The sequence below is a fragment of the Acanthaster planci genome, linkage group LG01, assembly GCF_054643075.1.
Source record: "Acanthaster planci isolate LZ-2023a linkage group LG01, COTS_SCS, whole genome shotgun sequence".
NCBI lineage: Eukaryota > Metazoa > Echinodermata > Asteroidea > Valvatida > Acanthasteridae > Acanthaster > Acanthaster planci.
This window is the reverse complement of record NC_141777.1, coordinates 19,862,441-19,882,022: the sequence shown is the minus strand read 5'-3', so window position 1 is coordinate 19,882,022 and position 19,582 is coordinate 19,862,441. Positions and strand designations below refer to the sequence as shown.

Below are 19,582 nucleotides of genomic sequence, written 5' to 3'. Positions count from 1 at the left end.
CCGATGGAGGACAACTATCTAACAATAATAATCGTACAGCAAAATCGCCTTGTCCCAGATTACTTACCTTCTTTTTGCTGCAATAAATCTGCCACTTCTTCTCTGGGGACAAGCTGAACATTCGTTCTCTGTGGAGGGCAGGGAGATCCAACTCATCCTGAAATTAACAAAATTAGGGGAATAAAAAGCTTGGAGATGGGATCCGTGTTTAACATGCGCATGTCCCAAGAAAACTTGCCCCTTAGTTTATCCAGATTTACTCTGGTTTATTTTCCTCATATTTACCAATTTATTAACTTAGGAATAAGAACGCCATTGTCAGAATATACCCCAGCATAAAAACTGTGAGAAAGTCTGACTTGTAAATATCCCTCCCCCCCAAAAAAAGAGAAACACTATCCACATGTGCTCTTCATTCGGCTCAAAAAAGAGAAGAAAACCTCACTAACAACAAAGTCTTTGACATGTTTGTAAAAGTGCAGTTTCTATGCCAATAAAGACTAATTGTAACCCATTTGTTTTTGGTGTTTTTTCTTTTATTACACGTCTCTAAACAACTTATGCACAATTGAAATTGTGCAGCTTTCAAAACTTTTACCTGCATCATTGTAAGACTACGGCAAACTGTGTGGAAAGTGCCAGGTGAATGTACAATTAAATGTATATCAAAATGAAAGCTAAGATTGTTCATTCTGCAGCAAACATCTAACACATGAAGAAGTGAGCTGTTCATGTATGAACATTAACTGTACAATGTTCATGTAAGACTAACTTTGTGGGATCTGGTCAATATTGTAAGACCTGGGAAAAACCTACCACAAGTTCCACAAACATCAAGTTGAGCTCTTCCAGCGGTGGCATGGGGTCAGCGACCTCCATGGGGTGGAGGACCATCCCATTGTCCACATCGTAGGTGATGTGCGGGGTCTCATCCCCGCCTCCAAAGCACCCACACAGGAGCCCGCCCCCTCTCTTCCGAGGCATTGTATGTGGCGGCACTCCGCAAACTCGACAAAACGCACTCAACGAAGTCAACCGGAGGGGGCTATTCCAAGTATGTCAGAGGCATCTGCAGTTGGGAGATAGGGGAGAAAACAAATCTCTTTAGCAGCGATAACAAGCTTGGGGTGGAAGAATGGAGATCACGGTGCTGTTTGCATAAGCTTGTGATAACATTTTTTCAAAGATTACACGGGCTTTGTCCCAGGGCTACCACTGTATTATAAATACATGTACTGTATGTTGCTTCACAGTTCCACCCTCTCCCCTTGAAAGCTGGAGTTCAAAGAATTTCTTATTGGTTTACACCACAGGGAAGGATTCTACATGTACATTGTAATGTCAGGAAGTTCTAAGCAAAAATGATGGTTACAATGAAACTTATCATTGGAAAACCACATTTCTTGAACTGTCATGTAATAGAGACATTCTGTATGAAAAACAAAACTCTAGAAACTATGACACTATTTGGCATCTGCTCAGTATGCAAAACTACCAATTTTTGGTTTTGTTTGATATTTCTCATCACAGATGTACGTGCATTCATGGAATAACGTGCTGGCCCACATCAAACTATCGAAAGTATGCACAATAAAAAAGGTCACCAAACCCTCTAGCAGTAGCAGTGCACGTGCACAACAGTCCCATATTTACATCATATCAAAAAACTGTGTACAACTTTGATTACAAATAACATAGCAGTTTCTAACACTGCATGCATGTACCATGTACCATGTAGGTACCGTATGGCCTGTCCAAATATGGTTCAAGAGTGTGGAACGGATATCGTAATGCCTTAAATAGAGTACCGAAGTGAATACGTCACGCACACAATTAGTGTGTAAAAGGAATTCGCGCGAGAACTGGTGCGTGAACCAACACGCGCGCGTACTCCATTCGTTTGCACTGCACTTTCTGGTTCACAGTGATGTCACATGTCGGTACTCTAAAATATGAACATCAGAAGAATAGTGAAAATACAACAGCTGGGATCAGCAAGTTTCTAGACTTTTATTTCATTCGTGTACTGAAATAAAATGTCTGGTTCCTGATATCAGTCGCCATGGTAGCCAAGTGGCAAATGTTGGCCACAATGCTGAGCAACTGGTTGAGAAAAAGTGTATATTTGGCACTGCATTTGTAATCACGTGGCTGCAGAAGTGCACATTTATCTGATATCTATGATTTAAAATTTGCAAGCTGAACCCTAAATGTGCATGCACACCCATGGATATTCGCACTCTCCAATAACAAGCGCAAATCACTCAACTGGAAAGGCACAGACGTGGCTGATCCAATCCAGTCATACCTACTATTACTGGATTACCAGGACCGCCAATTAGGAAATTTGATTCCGCGCAAGAAAAATTATCATACCCTGAATACTATCAAGTGGCCTAGCTGTACCAGATGGCTCTGGTAGACTTCGGTGGTGAAGGTAACACTCAATGCATTTAGCTACTCACATACATTGCAACCTGATAAATGTATGGGAAGAGTGCAGTACCCTGCTGACAGAATGCCAAATTTTGTTGCATACACTATAATACCGTTTATTCAGCAAATGTGAATAAATGTATACACCTGCTGTTCATCCTCAGAGGATTAGGATGTGTATGCTGATTAAAACCCTCCTATGCTGAAGTCACTCTTTGGGTCACTTGGTAAACACCTCAAAGAAGCACAGCTGTGTCGTGTTGTGCACTGCACAAACAGTCCCTCACAGGAATATAAGCCTGCACTTTTGTGCTGCCCAACAACTGTGCTTCACTGTTTCATGTGCATAATTGTGCAGTAAACCAAATGCAGTGAAGAGGACTGCACAAAAGACCCTGGGTCATTTTGTGCTGACAACTTACTGCGTACACACTGAACCTGTGCATGTTTGTGTTCCATATAGAAAACACATGCTCACCAGTGACTGTGGGCGCTCGTGCATATTTGTGTTGTAAAACCAAAGGAGGGTTAATGACTACAAGTACATGTAGGAACAGTGCATGTACATGCAACTTTGATACCGACTACCAGCAAGCATTGTGAATACATTGTCTTTTAAGTGATATTAAAAAAATACCGGTACCCAGTACATTTAAGTTCATGTCATCCACCATCGAGTCCTACAGGTTTTTGGTACTGTACAGTGAACCCTACTGGTACCTTAGCTCAACTGATTTCAGAGTAGACAGGCTACCCCTGGTCAACACTTGAGTCACAAAACCATTTTTAGAGTGGGCTATTACGCAGGTAGTCGTGTTCTTAGTGACATTCATGCACCATGTTCACACTGTTTGATGAGGATGCTCAGCTATACTGCATACATGTCCATGCACCCGGTAAGTACACGTACGTGTACATGAAGCCTAGCATTGAAGTGCCTTCTTGTTCATTCCAAAACACTACAGACAAATCTGACGACCAAAATTAGAAGCCATTACTACGGGGCCATGCGGTGTGCGCATGTGAAATTCCTCCTTGACCAACAGGCAGTAGTCAATTGCCGAAGTGCGCATGCGCGATCAGGTTGAGACAGCTGCATGAGTGCACCTGGCCCCTTGGCATGGCATCTCATCCGATTTGTCTATACCGGTAACTCAAAATTTAAATTATGTGTTCACATGTATGCTCTTACATGTAGTAATATGCGTGGGTATATGTACATGTAGGCCTACATGTTAAAAAATGATGTACATGTATGCATATTATACAGCATTAATGTACATACTATGTATGTACATGTACCCATACATGTGTGTACTATTGATAAAATACATGTACCCATTTGTGCAGTATGTGTGTAAACAATGCAATTTACAGTGTTATTTAATAGCCCATACAATTCAAAGCTAAGCTTGACTGAAAAAAGAAACAGGTGTTGTGAAATTGACCCTGGAAATTGACAGCCATTAGGCTTTACTACATATACATGTAGGTCAAGGTTACCACTTGGAGTGTACAGTGTACATGCAGGTACTCCAGTAAGTATAACAGCACCACAACATGCCATTAGCCAGTGTCACTCAAAACCACAATTCAATCCCTGCCATGGGATCCAACACAAAAGCAAAGTCCTGTGGTTGTAATCGCTTGATCCCAAACATTTCAAGCATGCACTTCAGTGTGGTCAGGTAATATTATGATATGTCCTTGTCACCGGAAGAACATTTCTAAGCAGTGAGACCAGGAAGTCTGGGCAAACTTTACCAGTGGCAATGAAGAAAGCATGAAAGACCTCTGCCAGCTTGTGAGTTAATGTGGTACAATACAGCAGCTACCAAACCATAATCTCAAACACCTGCTGATCAGGTCCCTCTAAAGGACCTGATGTAGTCAATTACACACATGTACGATGTATATTTGCAGATGCATTGCAGTTTGAGAGCATGTCCATGCACAGCAAAGCACCTACATGTACCAGTACTTGAATGTGCAATGTACTGTACAGTATGTATCGCATTTTGATTTAATCACTGTGTCACAAGCAAGAATATTGAATCCATACATGTTCATACATGTACTAGTACATGTAGTATAGTACCAGCACGGTTCATGTACATGTACATTGCATCCAGAAGTGCACAAACTGCCCCATTCAAATCACATGTATATAATTTGTACACTATGTGTGGTACAGTATTTCTATAAACTTGTGTATACTGCATCTCAAACACAGAACCAAGGCCAGAAAGACTCCCCAGTGGGCTACAAGGACACTGTACATGTACTTGTACAATCTCCTGCAACCCCCCAAGGAGAAAAATAGCAGTTAGTCATTAATACCAAAGCTGAAAGACAAACATACACCACAACTGATGCTGCTGTATCATTTCCAATAAACACATCTGCGGTAAGATATAGACGCCAACATATTTTTTCCAGCACCGACCGTCCTCTGGCCGGGCTCACTGCAGCGTGAAATCAAAGGCACCTGGTCCAAAAGGGAAATGCGTCAAAGTCTTCAGCCTCCTTCCAGTGAAGGTAGTGTGGAAATAATAATGGGGGAATAACATGAGGCAAACAAGGTGTGAAGGACCTTTTTGAATGAGAAAGCCGCTTTCCACAAAAGGACACCCGGCACAAACACCAAGAAGTACACACAGAGTGGGCCTGCACGTTCTTTCGTCCGTGCATATGATGAAGGAAGAGAGGCACCCTACGCACTGCATGATACATGTACAAGTATTCTCTAAAGGAACCAGTCCACATGAGTACAATCAACACTTTGTTCGTTTACAGCTTATTCCTAAGTCCACAAAAATCACAAATAATTAGTGACACAGCAAAGTCAACAAAACACATAATTCATACTGTTGGTATTACTAAAAAGAAATTGCAGAGAGTAGGCCTTAGGAACAATGTCTTTTGTTGGGAAAGCTGGAACTGTATTGTGGGGACAAATGTGTTTGGTCCCCTGTTCCCTGTAATGTTTCAACATAAAAGCCGTAATCCCCTTGAATTGTTACCAAGTAAGTGTGTTCACTTCACACTAAGAAAGCCACAGGAAAATCAGCAAAATATATGTACAAAAATAAAGTTCCCCCTTTTTAAGAGTTGTAAATTTCAAATGGATTTGGTGACTACCAGCCATCATTATAGAGGTTGGACATGGTACACACATCCTGTGGAGGTGTGATTGAAATTCACAGTGTACACAGGTAAAATATATAGAGCTCCAAGGTTAAACACTGAACAATTAGTATTCCCATTTATTTTTTCAAAGGACAGGTGCATGGCTGCATGTGGCAGGTGATAAACTCATGTCACACAATGACAGCTGGCTGAAGGCCTGCACCTACCGGTACATGTGCATCAGCTGAAAGTTGGACCTGAAATTTTACAGCAGACAGGAAAAAGTACCCTTGTACCATGCTTGTACTTTCTACCTACATCTACATGTAGGCTTCTTGGTCATTACCACCGCAAACCTCCTCAGGCTGATTTATTCCATCAGTATCAAAGGATCAGCAAAATAAACAGACACCTGACCACTAAATATTTGCTAAACAGAGAGCCTCTTGTTTGTAGCCAAGTGGCCCCATGGCTAGGGTAGGCCACAGACATCCCCAGTGATTATCATGCCATAGGGTGTCACACAGGAGGACTTCAGATTCATCAAGGAGAGATTTCACTGACAGTTGGAGGAGAGGCAGGCCTCAGGAAGATTGTCATGTTGAAATCAAGGACACGAATGAAGGCTACAGGAAACACATTCAATGCACAGTACACATGCCCACTCGTGTATCAAGATACAAGTGAGTCTGTTAGTTTTTATAAGGAATTTTAGATCGCTCACAGATGTACGGTACAGGAACATGTACTACCTTTTTACTGCATGCACTGTACGCATGAAAATGCATGTTACCTGCTTTATCTATGGAAGTAATCACTTAGCCATTTTTGAGATGGATTTTTCATTTAGTTATGACTTTTGGTACTGTACATTCTGGTTTTGTTTTTGCATGTGGGTGGGAGACACCAATAAAGTACAGGGACACGTCATTACTTCAGACACAACTAAATGTACTGTTTGTCAAAGTTACTTACATGTAGTTTTGATGCTGGTAACATGAACAGCTATAATTGAGAGCCATTTGTAAACATGCACAGAATAATAGTACCCAAAGACCCCCCAAAACAAGCCACCTGCAATCAACTATGAGGCATTACATGTACATGTACTTTTGTTAGCTCTCATTTGGGAAAGCTTACATTTAAACACATGACAGTATAGGGAAAAACACCATGAGGGAAAAATACCCAAGTTAAGCATAAAATTTCAAGTAAAACCAATTAAAGCAAATACCCCCACAACACCCCCCTCCCCCACAATGCACATACAAGACCATCCCCAAACACCATATGGTCTGATCATTAGTTCTAGACTCCATCTGCCTGGGGGTGTGCAAGACAACCCATTCCTGTCATAATAGACTCTAATGCTGCTATTGTTTAGGCTTGTCCAATAAGGGCTGTCACTCACCACATGCAGATTTTCTTAGCAAACCACCCATGGTTAGGCCTACACTTTGGAGCTAGACCCGCTCATATTGAAAAGTACATATATGTACATGTACATGTACTTCCAAAAAAAAATTACTCTATGTTTGTACATGTACAATACATCATACTCTTACTAGTCCATGGACAGCAAATAAACAAACCAGTCAACCTTAAACTTCTGGGTACAGAGCAGGGAGAATGGGTGGATGAAGGGTATAATTTGTTCCCAGGGGTATACGCACTTGCTGCAAGTGTTTCCATGTTTTGGCAGACATGTAGGTTGTGCTACATGTACATTACTACAACATGAAAATTGACAATTTGACTATGCCAATTTCATTATTACCGGTACACCCTCCACTGTGGACTATACAGACATAAGGTACTTGTGAAACATAGCCCCCCTAACTTTAGCATACTCAGTCAAGAAATGATTACAATCAAATATTTTTTACTAGTACATGTACAAAGCTGAATGCAATCTGAACACAAGTGTGGTATCACACCATTAAAAAAAAAGCACAATTTCTTGTTAAGCAAATTTTGCTACAAAGTTTGTACTAACCTCACATGTATTTTTGAAAATGCATACATGTACATTAGCCCAGGTTGGACGTTGTCTTCATTTCATTACGACTGACGTCCAGGGTATAAAATAAACAAAACGACCACAAAATTGGTTCTAATTTGTTCTTGTATTCGGTCTAATGTATTCGGTAAAACTTTTAAAATGGGACAAATCAATGACATGAGTAAATCGCTAAGCAACAGAAATGTGCCAACGCCTTGCTGGGTGGTACTCTATTCCCTCGACACGGAACTGCCGGGAGTCCCTTAACTTCTATCAAACTTTGGGGACACCTTTTGTCTGTCTATTTAAGTCCACCTCTTAACACATAATACATGCTAAACCAAAGACCAGGATTTGTACAAATCATGAACTTTAGCTTTCCCGTACTGGCCGCAGGAGACTCAGCTTGCATGCAGGTAACTAGGCCAACTGTCACCAACGCACGCCACAGCCTCACCCCGGCCCAATGTTGTGTGTACTCAGCATGGAGATCAATGGTACTCGTGGCTAAGAACCAAGTTGTGCATTACGTGCTTTATGTGAGCATCGAAAACAGTGGATTCTTTTAGACTTTAGTTTCGCTGGTTCCAGTCAGAACATGTAGTTTCAATGTGGGTGTACGCAGTTCGGAATCTCATGCACCAGGTAGTTGCGTGCACACACCATATGAACTACACTGGAGAACGGCTGAAAACAGTCCTTAACAATGGCCAGAATTAATGTTACATCCAACTTTATTTTCCCGTTTTTGTCTTTGGTGGTGATGTGCCGAATATCTTATCCCACCAGCTGTGGAGATAAGGATGCATAGGAGTTACAGACATTGGCTCCTTGGAAAAGGTAGATGTGTTGACAACTTTAGTTACAAAATTTTTCGCCCGATTTCGCACCTTCATATCCTGGACTCCCTCCATAATGTAATACGGTCAGGGAGTCCATCTGGGCTAACATGTACATTACAAGTGCCTCGCACAGGGTATAAGCACCCCAGTGTACGTGTACTGCTGGCACAAATATGAGGAACATTCCAAACCTGCATGTACGATCTGCCAAACTTTTCAAGTTCAAAACTTACCATACATGACATTCCTCTACACAAGGTTGGGACTGGCATGCCAGTCGCTACCTCAGCAGAACTGCAAATCACCGTGACGCTATGATGGGGCAAAACACAATAGGGGCTACTGGTATGGGAGTCCAAACTCAAAGAGGAGCTTAAGGCATTCCAAAAGGAATTACACTATCTGCTATTGTGCTGATTATCAGCGCTCCAATGAAGCAGAACTCACTTTTTCAATGCCAGGGGTAGTAAACAACATGATTAGATTACAGTGTGTATATTTATGACAGTACAAGTAGATGCTCCTACCGGAATATCAAGTGCGGTTCAATAAAAAAAAGGAAACAATTTTCTTCATCATTCCAGTACTTCCCAACACAACCGCTTCCCTTGTGCATTCCCATGCCATGGTGGCCACAGCCAGAGAGGCAGACAGCACTTCACCCCTCAAGTTCCACAGTGGTAACATCAATCATTCGATTGCACTGTATACTTTATCCCTATTTGCCAAATGCGGGTCAGAATCGTGCACTGTCATATTGACAAAAACTGGCATCCAGAGCTGGCTCCATTGTTCATGTCCAACTACGACCCCAACTAGTGTGAGTGATCACAAGTATCCCTTTGTCATGCCAACCATAGCCTTTAGTAACTTGTCTTTTAAAAAACAGCCATACATTGCATGCAGGATGCAGGCAAAAACAAACCACAGTGTCATGGTGATCAATAGTTAATGATGGCAGAAAGCTAGCCTTTTATCAAGGCGCTGTTGCCTAGTCGCTCAAGAGCGAGGAGCTAGAAGAGACTAGTTTAAGCACCAAACAATGCACAAAGAAAGACTACACACCAAACCGCACGCACACCTGAATTAACCATGCATGCGCATGTAGTAACCGAGCTGTGTGTGTCGTGGACTGTGCGTGCCAGCGCAAGTGTGGTGCATGTGTGCGGTTTGCCGTGTAGTCTTTCTTCATGCATTGGTTTGGTGCTTAAACTAGTCTCCTCCAGCTCCTAACTCTTGAGCCACTATGATCGCAAGTACAGTACATACATGTACACTGCACCAGTACATGTACCAACTACGGGCATCATTCTATGCAAAAGAGGGAGTCATTTGACACTGGTTGACCAACTTCCAATGAATATCAGTACCTAGTATCATTACATGTGCAAGTGGATCAACTGTGTAACATACATAAATTTTTTTCTTTCATGTCACTTTCATCCCATGTACCTCTTCAGTTTTCACTGGACACCCTCCTGAATCCCACGCAAGTACATGTACATGTACCAGTATGAGGCCTGCCAGATCCAAGTTTTTCCAGCAGCCTCAACACAAGGGGACCAATCTGATACAGTGATAGTGACAGGGTAAAACAGGTGCATCCATCAGACATGACATCATACACATGTACATGTACGTACATGTACACTATGTACATGTCTCATTATTAGTGGCCAGGATACTTTTAGGTTCACACCAGCTTTACAACAAACAGTACCGAGTTACTATAATGTAGTGAGGTTGCGCGAACTGGCTAGGGACAACAAAAATTTTTCCATGTCATAGACTGCAGCCCATTCACCTGTGTGGATCTATATGTAGAATCAATTAATCAGGTGATCTTATCACAGGAAGTACCCATATCAGCTTTCCAGGAGCTGGTGGTTAATAGGAAACTTCCTCTGTAATAAAGCCTTAAGAATTTGTTCCAAAATTACACAGAAACTTTGTACTGCACATGCACATCCACCAAGAATGGTTCATGCCTAGGGCAAGTTCACTGATCTATTTCCTCTCTGATTCAACCGAATTCTTGCTTGGATATACATGTTAAATGCCATATCATCAATAACGGTAATGTACATACCAGTACATGTACTGTTATACATGTATTTTCTTGAAGACAGCAAATTTATCTGCATTTTTGGGAAAGTTCAGCTCAGGATGTTTTTTTAATCGCCACTTTACACTGCACTTTACACTGCACACAAATGCACACGTACAGTACACCAGTACAGGTACCGTACATGTACGCAAGTACCAAAAAAGGTTTCAGGGTTTGATGCAAACTTACGGTACTGTAAAAACTGCAAGCCAGCAGTCCAAGATTTCCAATTTCAAGTGTGACGAGAGACAAGCTTGACAACCTCTTCAAATAACTCGGTAGAACTTCATCACACACCATACATGCATGCACTGTGTATGTAAATAAGGTACTGGTTCTCAACTTCTCGTGTGTAATATACAAAATTGGCCTTAAATAAAATGATTTCCACTCCATCCCAACAATACAGCCCAGGAAAAAGGTTTCAAAGGATGGAATCCCAGTAGTTACGACATCAGGTCAGGTACTGCCTCCAAAATCAATATCCACAAGGGAGAAATGTACATGTACATGTACAAAATCTAAAGCCTTTCATTAGTGTTTAACGGCAACAGAAAGGGATGTCTGTAGCTAATAACTGTACAAAAGTACATGTACATCCACCATGCATGTACTGGTAAGTGGTAAGCATACATGTACATGTAGCTCCACTACTTGTTTTCAGGGGAACCGTGTGTCTCTGGGAGCAAATCTTGTCAAATACACTGGATGCGTCATTACTTTTCTTGAGGTACTGCTTACATGTACTTCCATTTGCACTTATTCAATGGGGTTGGGGTGGGTGGGTATACGTTTACCGGTACAATATAGACGAACCCAGATGTTTTTCTGTATTTCCGAAGTGCCATTCAAGACACTGCACACATAGGCATATGTATATACCCGGTACATGTAAATGTGTGTAAGGGCCATATATGCACATACTGGTATGTACATTTGCTATACATGTACCTTCTTGCACAACCCAGTCACACAATAAGAATAATATTTCAACCTGTACGTCAACTCACTCTAGGATTCTTGAGTGTACATGTACATGTACTTTGTTGGACAGGAAGTACTAAGGAGGTAGGTACATGTACATGTAACTGTCGGACAAAAGATATTCATGTACATGTACCTCCTAAACATACCGGTAACTGAAGCTGACAAAACAGAAGGTAAAGTAGATGTATTGTTCACTGCCCATTAACAGCCAGGGAAATGCACCTGTACTATTTGGCCTACATGTACAGGTACACTGTAGGCCAGCATGCCCTCCTCAGAAACTCTAGGCCTGTACAGTACATCATGCAACCTCAATCAGCAAAGGATTAATACCTAGTTACTGTAAATGACACTGAATCAGCAGTTTCCAATGTGTACATTGCATCTTCTGACCACAATTCTCTCAATCTTCTTTTCGGTTTGTTCTTGTGGGTTTATTTTTTTCTTCTGACTAAATCATTAATGTACGGCGTTAAACTGTAAACCACCCTTGCTCTACCTGTGCAGATGTGGGCATTAATTTATGGTATAGTCAACGGCTACAAAATACTTGCACGTACAATGTATGGACATGCGCAGCAACTTTAAGATTCACCGAGTATAACGGTACATTAATAGATACATGTAAAATGGAAAAATATGTTAACTTACGACATACTCGGACTGAAACACCTTGTTTTTGCTGCCTGCACGCCACATGTACTGGTAATTTTGCAAAATAAATCCAGCGAAATGTTCCAATTTAATGATGCCAGGGACAATTCCGATCAGGATGCCAAGTGGTGCACACAGATGCACATGTAACCAGTTTCAATAAAATTCATCCAGTTCCAACAAGTACACCTGCCCCCAATGTGCATGTGGAACAGGAGCTCAAGCACCACTAAGCCTGCCTTTAAAAAGTTAAAAGCCAGCAGGGGTGACCCTGGAAGTTCTGCATAGCATTCCTCCGCCACACAATGCCGATGGGATGATGAGCCTTAGCATCAGTTAGTGGGGACATGCTCCACTTCAGGCCAAGTATACTGTACCAAGAGCAATGCAGGAGACATTTTCAGGTTGTTCAATAAAACATGACAGCCAACGACAACACAAAGAACACCAATCGACATCAGCTTGAAAGTCAAGCAGGTACAGATTTACCAGTAACTTCCTATACATGTATGAATAAACTTGTACCTCGTAGCTACCAATATGTTGCAAGATGTGGTCTCCGTGCGTGTGCAACCTCAGAAAGCTTAATCAGCATAAGCGCGTCCGTTGGAGTGTTTAACCAGGGCTTTGTTGCAGCCTTGACGGGCCAAAGAAAACACTTAAAAAAGATTTAGCCCCACAACAGGGCCGCATTGTGCAATGAGGGACAGGGATTGACAATGGCTGATAAATAAGCAAGCATCTGGCAGATCAGACCATGTAAAGGCCTGCAAGCTACAGAGTTGCTCCTTCAGACCCAAGTAACAGGCTGCCATGCCACCAGATGAAGTCATGCATAGCCAATAAGAGTCTACAAAGCATAGTACAGTACATGTACTCTACATGTAGACCAGTACACGTGTACATGTACATGTATACTTGCAAGGGAGCAAAGACATGCATGCTTACAGTACATGTACATGTATGATGGCTGGGTCAGAAAGAAAGGAAACCAACATGTTGAGAAACTGAGCAGCACAAAGGCAGCCTGGTGAAAATCCAACATCAAAAGAAAACAGCATGGTTCACACTGTTGACAACCATTTACTGTAGGGGCTCTTTCTAAATCCACCAGGAGGTGGTAGAGGACTTTGCAGAAACGAGGTACATGTACATGTACTAGTACCTGAGTGTTGTAATCGAGTCCATCACAATTCCTTTCACAAGCCCAATCACAAATCCCTACACAAGACCAGTCATAGGTAACAGGGTGAACAACGACAAAAGAATGCTTTTGTCACAGTTCATTTGAAAAGCTTGTGAATGGGCTTCAGACTGAATGACTTCTAATGGACTTTAAAGCGACATGCAGACTGATAAAGGACTTGACTACAAAACTAACATGTCAATGTTCATGTACAACATGAAGTACAAGCTTTAAGTACTAAAACTTCATGCCCAATGAAAATTAAGGAATGAACAAAGAACATGTCGGCTACTGTGCTGTCAAGTGGCTGCCCAACAGGCCCAATGCCATGATACTGCTAAGCACATGATTTTACGCTTAGATCTGGCTTTGCATATTTCACGGAGATGGTAAGCAGCAAAAGACATGTTTGAATATCTTTTTTAAAGAGGCTACATTGTGTAAGTTTGCTTAACTTAGTGACATAACGATGGCAATCTCCATGGGCGTGTGACACGGTCAGCACAACCATGCCATGAAATAATGCTTGGCAAATTTTTTTTCTGCGATGGTAAGCACAACTTTACTGCTATGTAACTGTTAAGCAGTGCAATGAACCTGATGAACTACCGTAGGGGCCAATTTCTACAAGAGAACTGTTACAACAAGATAACTGCAGCAGCTCTTACACGTGTATCACTGCAACTTTGCAAGATGCATGGGACTCTTTGTCCAGCCATGCTCTGTGGTCCAGCAGACTTGAAGGCTTTGCTCCCACAGTCTTATCAGCTTCGATGCTCAACAGGCTCCAGCTTGTCGATGACCACACAAGTACTCACAATGCCAGTCTCTTGGACTCCACAGGTAAAACTTTCATTCACACCATGCTGCAGTCCATGTCTGGAACAGGACTCCAAGAGGGTGTACATAGTGGAGAAATTGAAAACAGTAGTAGTGGTCTCTCCTTCAAGAGCATGGTGCATAAACTTTTTCTCTCATGGTGCTGACATGTAGCAAGCTCCTTGTTTCCCCTCTCAACAGCTGTGAACCACCAACAGGCCCATGGAGACTTCAGTTACTGTACATTGTACTAGTATGTACATGTAAAGTGCTCTGCTGACAATATACAAAGCTGTGGTCATACATAATGTGGGCTTCTGTTCACGAGTTGCATTTTTATTACAAAGAAAAGAACATGGCCATTGTATTCCACGAAAGGGATCATGCTGAAGGCTGGCGAAGGCAAACAGGCTAGGAAGTTGGGGTTTACAGTTGCCAAAGCGAGACCCTGTCTCGGGGGAACACAGATTTGCCTTATACCTCACTGCAAAGCACTTTCTAGGTACAGTATGTGGATTCCATAACGACAACAGAGGTAATTTACAAACCCCAGCTATGTCTCCAACTTCAGCTTTGGTCTGCAACCCAATGAACTGAATCATCTGAGTTGAGACTGTAGGGCTCACACATCTTGCTGCTACAGAAATTTAAAAATTCAAATCCAAAACTTGGGACATTTTCATTTGGGTGGCAACACAAGTAACCATTTGGAACTGAAGGTGATGGGCACAAGATGGAGCCCAAAATGGAGACGCCACTGAAAGGAAAAACAAGTTCCATGGAGCATATCAGCTCCTTATGGAATACACAAGCCTGTTGAAGCAGATACTCATAGCAGATACTCGTAGCAGTCAACTCATTCCTGCCGTGACTGAACTGACGGCATAACATCCGCTGGGAAATAAATGGACACATCATGCACACCGGCCACTGCTCAAAAGAACATGATCCTGTGTTTGCTTTCACAGTGACAAACATATAAATCCATCTCCCTGCTTCTGCTCTCCACCAACATATTGTTTTGGGGTGGCGGCCATTACTTTGTCCACCGAAAGAAATTTATGCCCTTTTTTGTTTGGACATCAAACAACCTCCTGGAATGATGCTGCATTTGCAGTGAATGCTAAAAGGAGGGAGGACAGATGGGTTACATTTTTTATAACATAAATGCACAATGTATCTTGGAGTTAAGAAAAGAACTAACTTGCAAAGAAACAGCACTCATTGAGAGTCAGGTGCATTGTGGATTCATGTTACATGTACCCGGTACGTCATTATTTAGCCCACATATCTATTCTTTGCTTGTCATTTCTAGGTCACCCTGGATGCGCATCTCCATGTACATGGTATCACTACAGTACAATGGTATTTCAAATTTGTTTGAAGCATGTTTGTGTGAAGTACATGTACCAGTACATGTACATTGTATACTACACATGTAATCAGAAAGTTCCATGCACAATTCACACCGACACTTGTACTGGGGGTGTGTGACCAGTTGACTACATGTATAACATGTATACGATGTTCTGGTACATACAGTACATGTATTTTTCACACTGCACCCATATATGTACATGTGTGCTCACAGGAACAAAGAGTGTCCACAGAGTGGATGGACAAATTTCCCCACTTTCCCAATCATATCCCATTCAAACCACTTTATACCAGATTTCAAGGCCTGGACAAAAATACGGCCTCAGTATTTTCACTGTTCACAAAAAAACAAACACATCTGTAGGTTAGATTTCATAGAAGACAGGAATGCCCATTTTCCATGCAATTGCAGCAGGTAATTTCACAGTCCAATAACCAATTCATCACCTACGACTGGAATGCAGATTTTTTTCCTTGAGTTTCGGAGGTAACAAATGTTATAAATAACTCGTGTCACCTGCCCTGTGGCGCCTTATTACACTTTTTCTATGGCATACTCCTAGACACAAATCGCATATTATGCACACCAGTACATGCACACTAGTAAACCGTCAAAAAAGTTCCTTTTAAGAGTCCTATGAACAGCTTGAAATTTGAAATTTCATCTTAAGTACATGTAGGTCTAAAATGCACTTTACATTATGTGCATGTATGTCATAAGATATACGCAAGTAATTCTTATGTGAAAACAATGTAGGGGTTATCAAAAAACACACGAAATTTTCTAAGTTTGTATTCAACTCAATTTAAAGTCTGAGACCAAATAGGTATAAATGCAACTTATGGTGCACAGTTGCTTTTTGACGTTTTCTGGCAATGTCACGCTGTTGGAAAGTTTGGGAAATTTCCCCTCCAAAATGTTTTACTAATTGCATGCAAAAACTCAAAGCAGTACATAGACCCCTCTCACATACAGCCATTTTGGTAGGAAAATTACGCGGACAACTGTGTACGTGTAAACACCACCATGTGCATGGGCGTGCGGTGAGCAAACTATTATAAACTTGCGCTGGTTGATTGAAATCTCCTCGACCGTATGCTCAATGCTTTGAAATATGGCACAGCTGATGTGCGTCAAGGAAATTAAAGTGGGTGCCGAAAATGTTGATACACATGACAATCTGCAGGAAGTGATGTCAATTAGCCTTTTGCGAATTAACTTTGACCCAAATCTGGTACACTGACAGCACGTTCCCACTTGAATTGGGAAAAGGTGGATTTTGATCCGGCATGTTGGTGTAATCGTTATCTTACCGCAACGAAACCGAAAGTCGCGTTCCCACTTACCCTTGATCCGCCTTTTTGGACGGAAATGTCAAGCCCGCGAGGCCAATGAGTTCGGTATTGCACCTCTGCTAGCTTGCTGAGCGCGCGCTCTGTGGCAGTGTTGCCTGCTGGGGCGGCATGCATGTGACCCTTGCGGTGTTTTGAGTAAGGAGTTCTACTGACGTGACGACCTTAAATCAGACTTAATGTTCAGCCTAGTTATCTCTTCAAACTTTGCTTCCGCTTTGGAGACTCTGTTACACGCTGCGGGCTATAAGCTAACACAGAATTAGTTTTTGATGGAAAGCAAGTGAAATTACACAAATGAAAAAGGTTAAGAAACGGACGAATGCGCAACGAAAATTGTGAAAGGGCTAGGTACACATTGCGGCATCCATGCATCGCGCATATGGGATGACACATTTTGCAAGCCAGTATTTCAGCAGTTGTTTATTATGCATGTTGTGCACGTTAAACATTTCACGAGCTACACACCAAAAACCATATTTCTTTGTTCGTCAGACCGCAAAAGTTTAGTGCTACTCATGCACGGGCAGATGCTGACAGGTCAAATTGCCGGATCAGATCCACCTTTCACGTTTCCATCAGATCATGATCAGCCAATTGCAGGATCTGATCCACCAACCGGGGTAAGTTCTTTAAATTCACATGAACATAACAACTTGAGTTCTCCTTACTAAAACCACTGTTGCTATACCTCATGATTCAGGGCAAGCTTTTGCTTAGCTACATAAGAGACGCCTTGCAAAAATACACTGTTCTCAGATACGACCACCGAGCTTGCCGGGGTCGGCTGGCCGGTCCGAGTCAGGACGTCTGCACTATTAAGCAGGAGGTCGTGGGTTCGAGTCCCACCAGAGTAAGCTTGTGACTTTTTTTCGCAAGCTCTCGGACAAGCACTGAGCATACAGTGTTTATTAATAATATATACGTTGGGTAAGAGAAAAACCCATTATATAAATTAACATCTCCTTAATGCGAAAATACATCTTGAAAATAGCTTGCGGTACCCGCTGCTTCACCTGACTCAGACCGGCCAGCCGACCCCGGCAAGCTCGGTGGTCGAGTGGTTAATACGTCTGCACTAATAAGTAGGAGGTCGTGGGTTCAAGTCCCACCCGAGTAAGCTTGTGACTTTCTTCGCAAGCTCTCAGACAAGCACTGAGCATACAGTGTTTATTAATAATATATACGTTGGGTAAGGGCAAAACCTGTTATATAAAGTGTCTTTAGTCTGGGGAATTCAAATCGTAATGTTTATGTGCAGTCAGATAACTCAGTGCACCAGAATTTATTCAAATTTAATTCGCAAATGGTTTATTGAGTGAGACCTACACATGGTCCAGTATGCTTGTATGTATCTTCAGTGGAAAGGAACAAAATTTTCTGTCTTCTTACAAAAATTACTGGAAACGGACTGGAAATTATATTATGATCCCCATTTTGCAATGCCTGTCATCTGATTGGTGGATTGTCCATCATGTGTCATAATTGTCCCAATGTGGGTCACAGCAACAACACAAAATTGGAATGTGCCATTCTGCAGGCAAATGGATTGATCGATATTTGTTCCACCATCTGATTGATCGCACTTGTGTGGTGCTCCTCAAATTTGGTGATGAAGGGTAAAATAATGAATGTTCCTTGCAAATAATTTCATTCGGTACAATATACATGTACCACGCCACTCGGCTTTGCCTCGCAGAATCATGAAATCAGTCCAACCACTGCACTCATCAACATTCACTATTTGAGTAACACTGCTCACTGGGCTACCGGTACCTACCTCGGAAGTCGGGATATTCTGTTCAGGTATTATTTTCAGGTCGTTTTCTGTACAACGGTGTTTAGTGTGGATGAAGTTACACTGTGTATGAAAAATACAGAGAGAAACATTAAATGTGCACAAAGTCTCTCCATTATTTCCTCAACAACGACAAAGGGACACATGTATCGGTTTACAGGATATATATACACACTGTAAAAGACATGTGAACCAGCATGTTACAGTAACCAATTTCACAAAACTCTGTATCCTACATAAGCCTTACACCACACATTTGCGGCGCAGCTGTGGCAATGTACATTGTACATGTAAGTCTACTGTCAATTTCACAAAAAGATGCTTAGCTGTGTGAAGTTTTAATTATTTCAAACATCTTTAACGAGGAGGGGCAGAAGTTTTACAAAGTTTTTCCTCTCCAATATCGAAGCAGTCATTAAACTGTTCTGCCTGCCATTTTGAACATTTTCTTCATCTTCATCACAGGGTTTCATCACAGTCAAACAAGTTTTCCAGTATCTCCAAAAACAAATTCTTACATTTTTCGTATAAACCTCATTAAGTTGAGCAAGGATAAGCTTTAACTGAACGAGGTCAGTTAAAAAAAATCCTTCACTTTTGATTTGTTCAACACAGCTTGTGCCACCTAAAATGAAAACATAAGTTACTCCATACATGTACATAACTAATGGACTTGCGCAGTGCACAACATGTGAGACATGTGCCATAAAATTTGTTGCACACCGTATGCAATAATATTTTGGCACAAACGAAGTTACATGATTACATCAAATTCCATAAAATCAGCTGCCATACATGCATTGGGGCAGCGATTTTATCTTTTTCACTGGTTCATCCACATAATTTCTCTGTTGTTCTAGATATTCAACCCATAGCCACTTCAAGCCTAAAA

At 41.7% G+C, this 19,582-nt stretch overlaps 1 protein-coding gene across 9 annotated transcripts in view; it reads right to left on the bottom strand.

Annotated features, from left to right (window-relative positions):
- LOC110982891 (disheveled-associated activator of morphogenesis 1-A-like) overlaps positions 1-19,582 on the bottom strand; it is a 75,633-nt gene that overhangs the window by 35,246 nt on the left and 20,805 nt on the right. For 6 of the 9 annotated variants that reach the window (XM_022241647.2, XM_022241659.2, XM_022241648.2 and 3 more), the window contains 3 exons: positions 18,673-18,753; positions 817-1,069; positions 68-157 (listed from right to left, as the gene is read on the bottom strand). In XM_022241647.2, coding sequence (XP_022097339.1) covers positions 68-157; positions 817-984 — 258 coding nt within the window. In that variant the 5' untranslated portion in view covers positions 985-1,069; positions 18,673-18,753. Of the gene's footprint in view, positions 1-67; positions 158-816; positions 1,070-8,642; positions 8,662-12,154; positions 12,645-14,011; positions 14,386-18,672; positions 18,754-19,582 lie in introns of those variants that run through there. The other 3 variants (XM_022241657.2, XM_022241654.2, XM_022241658.2) reach the window with 3 other exon arrangements.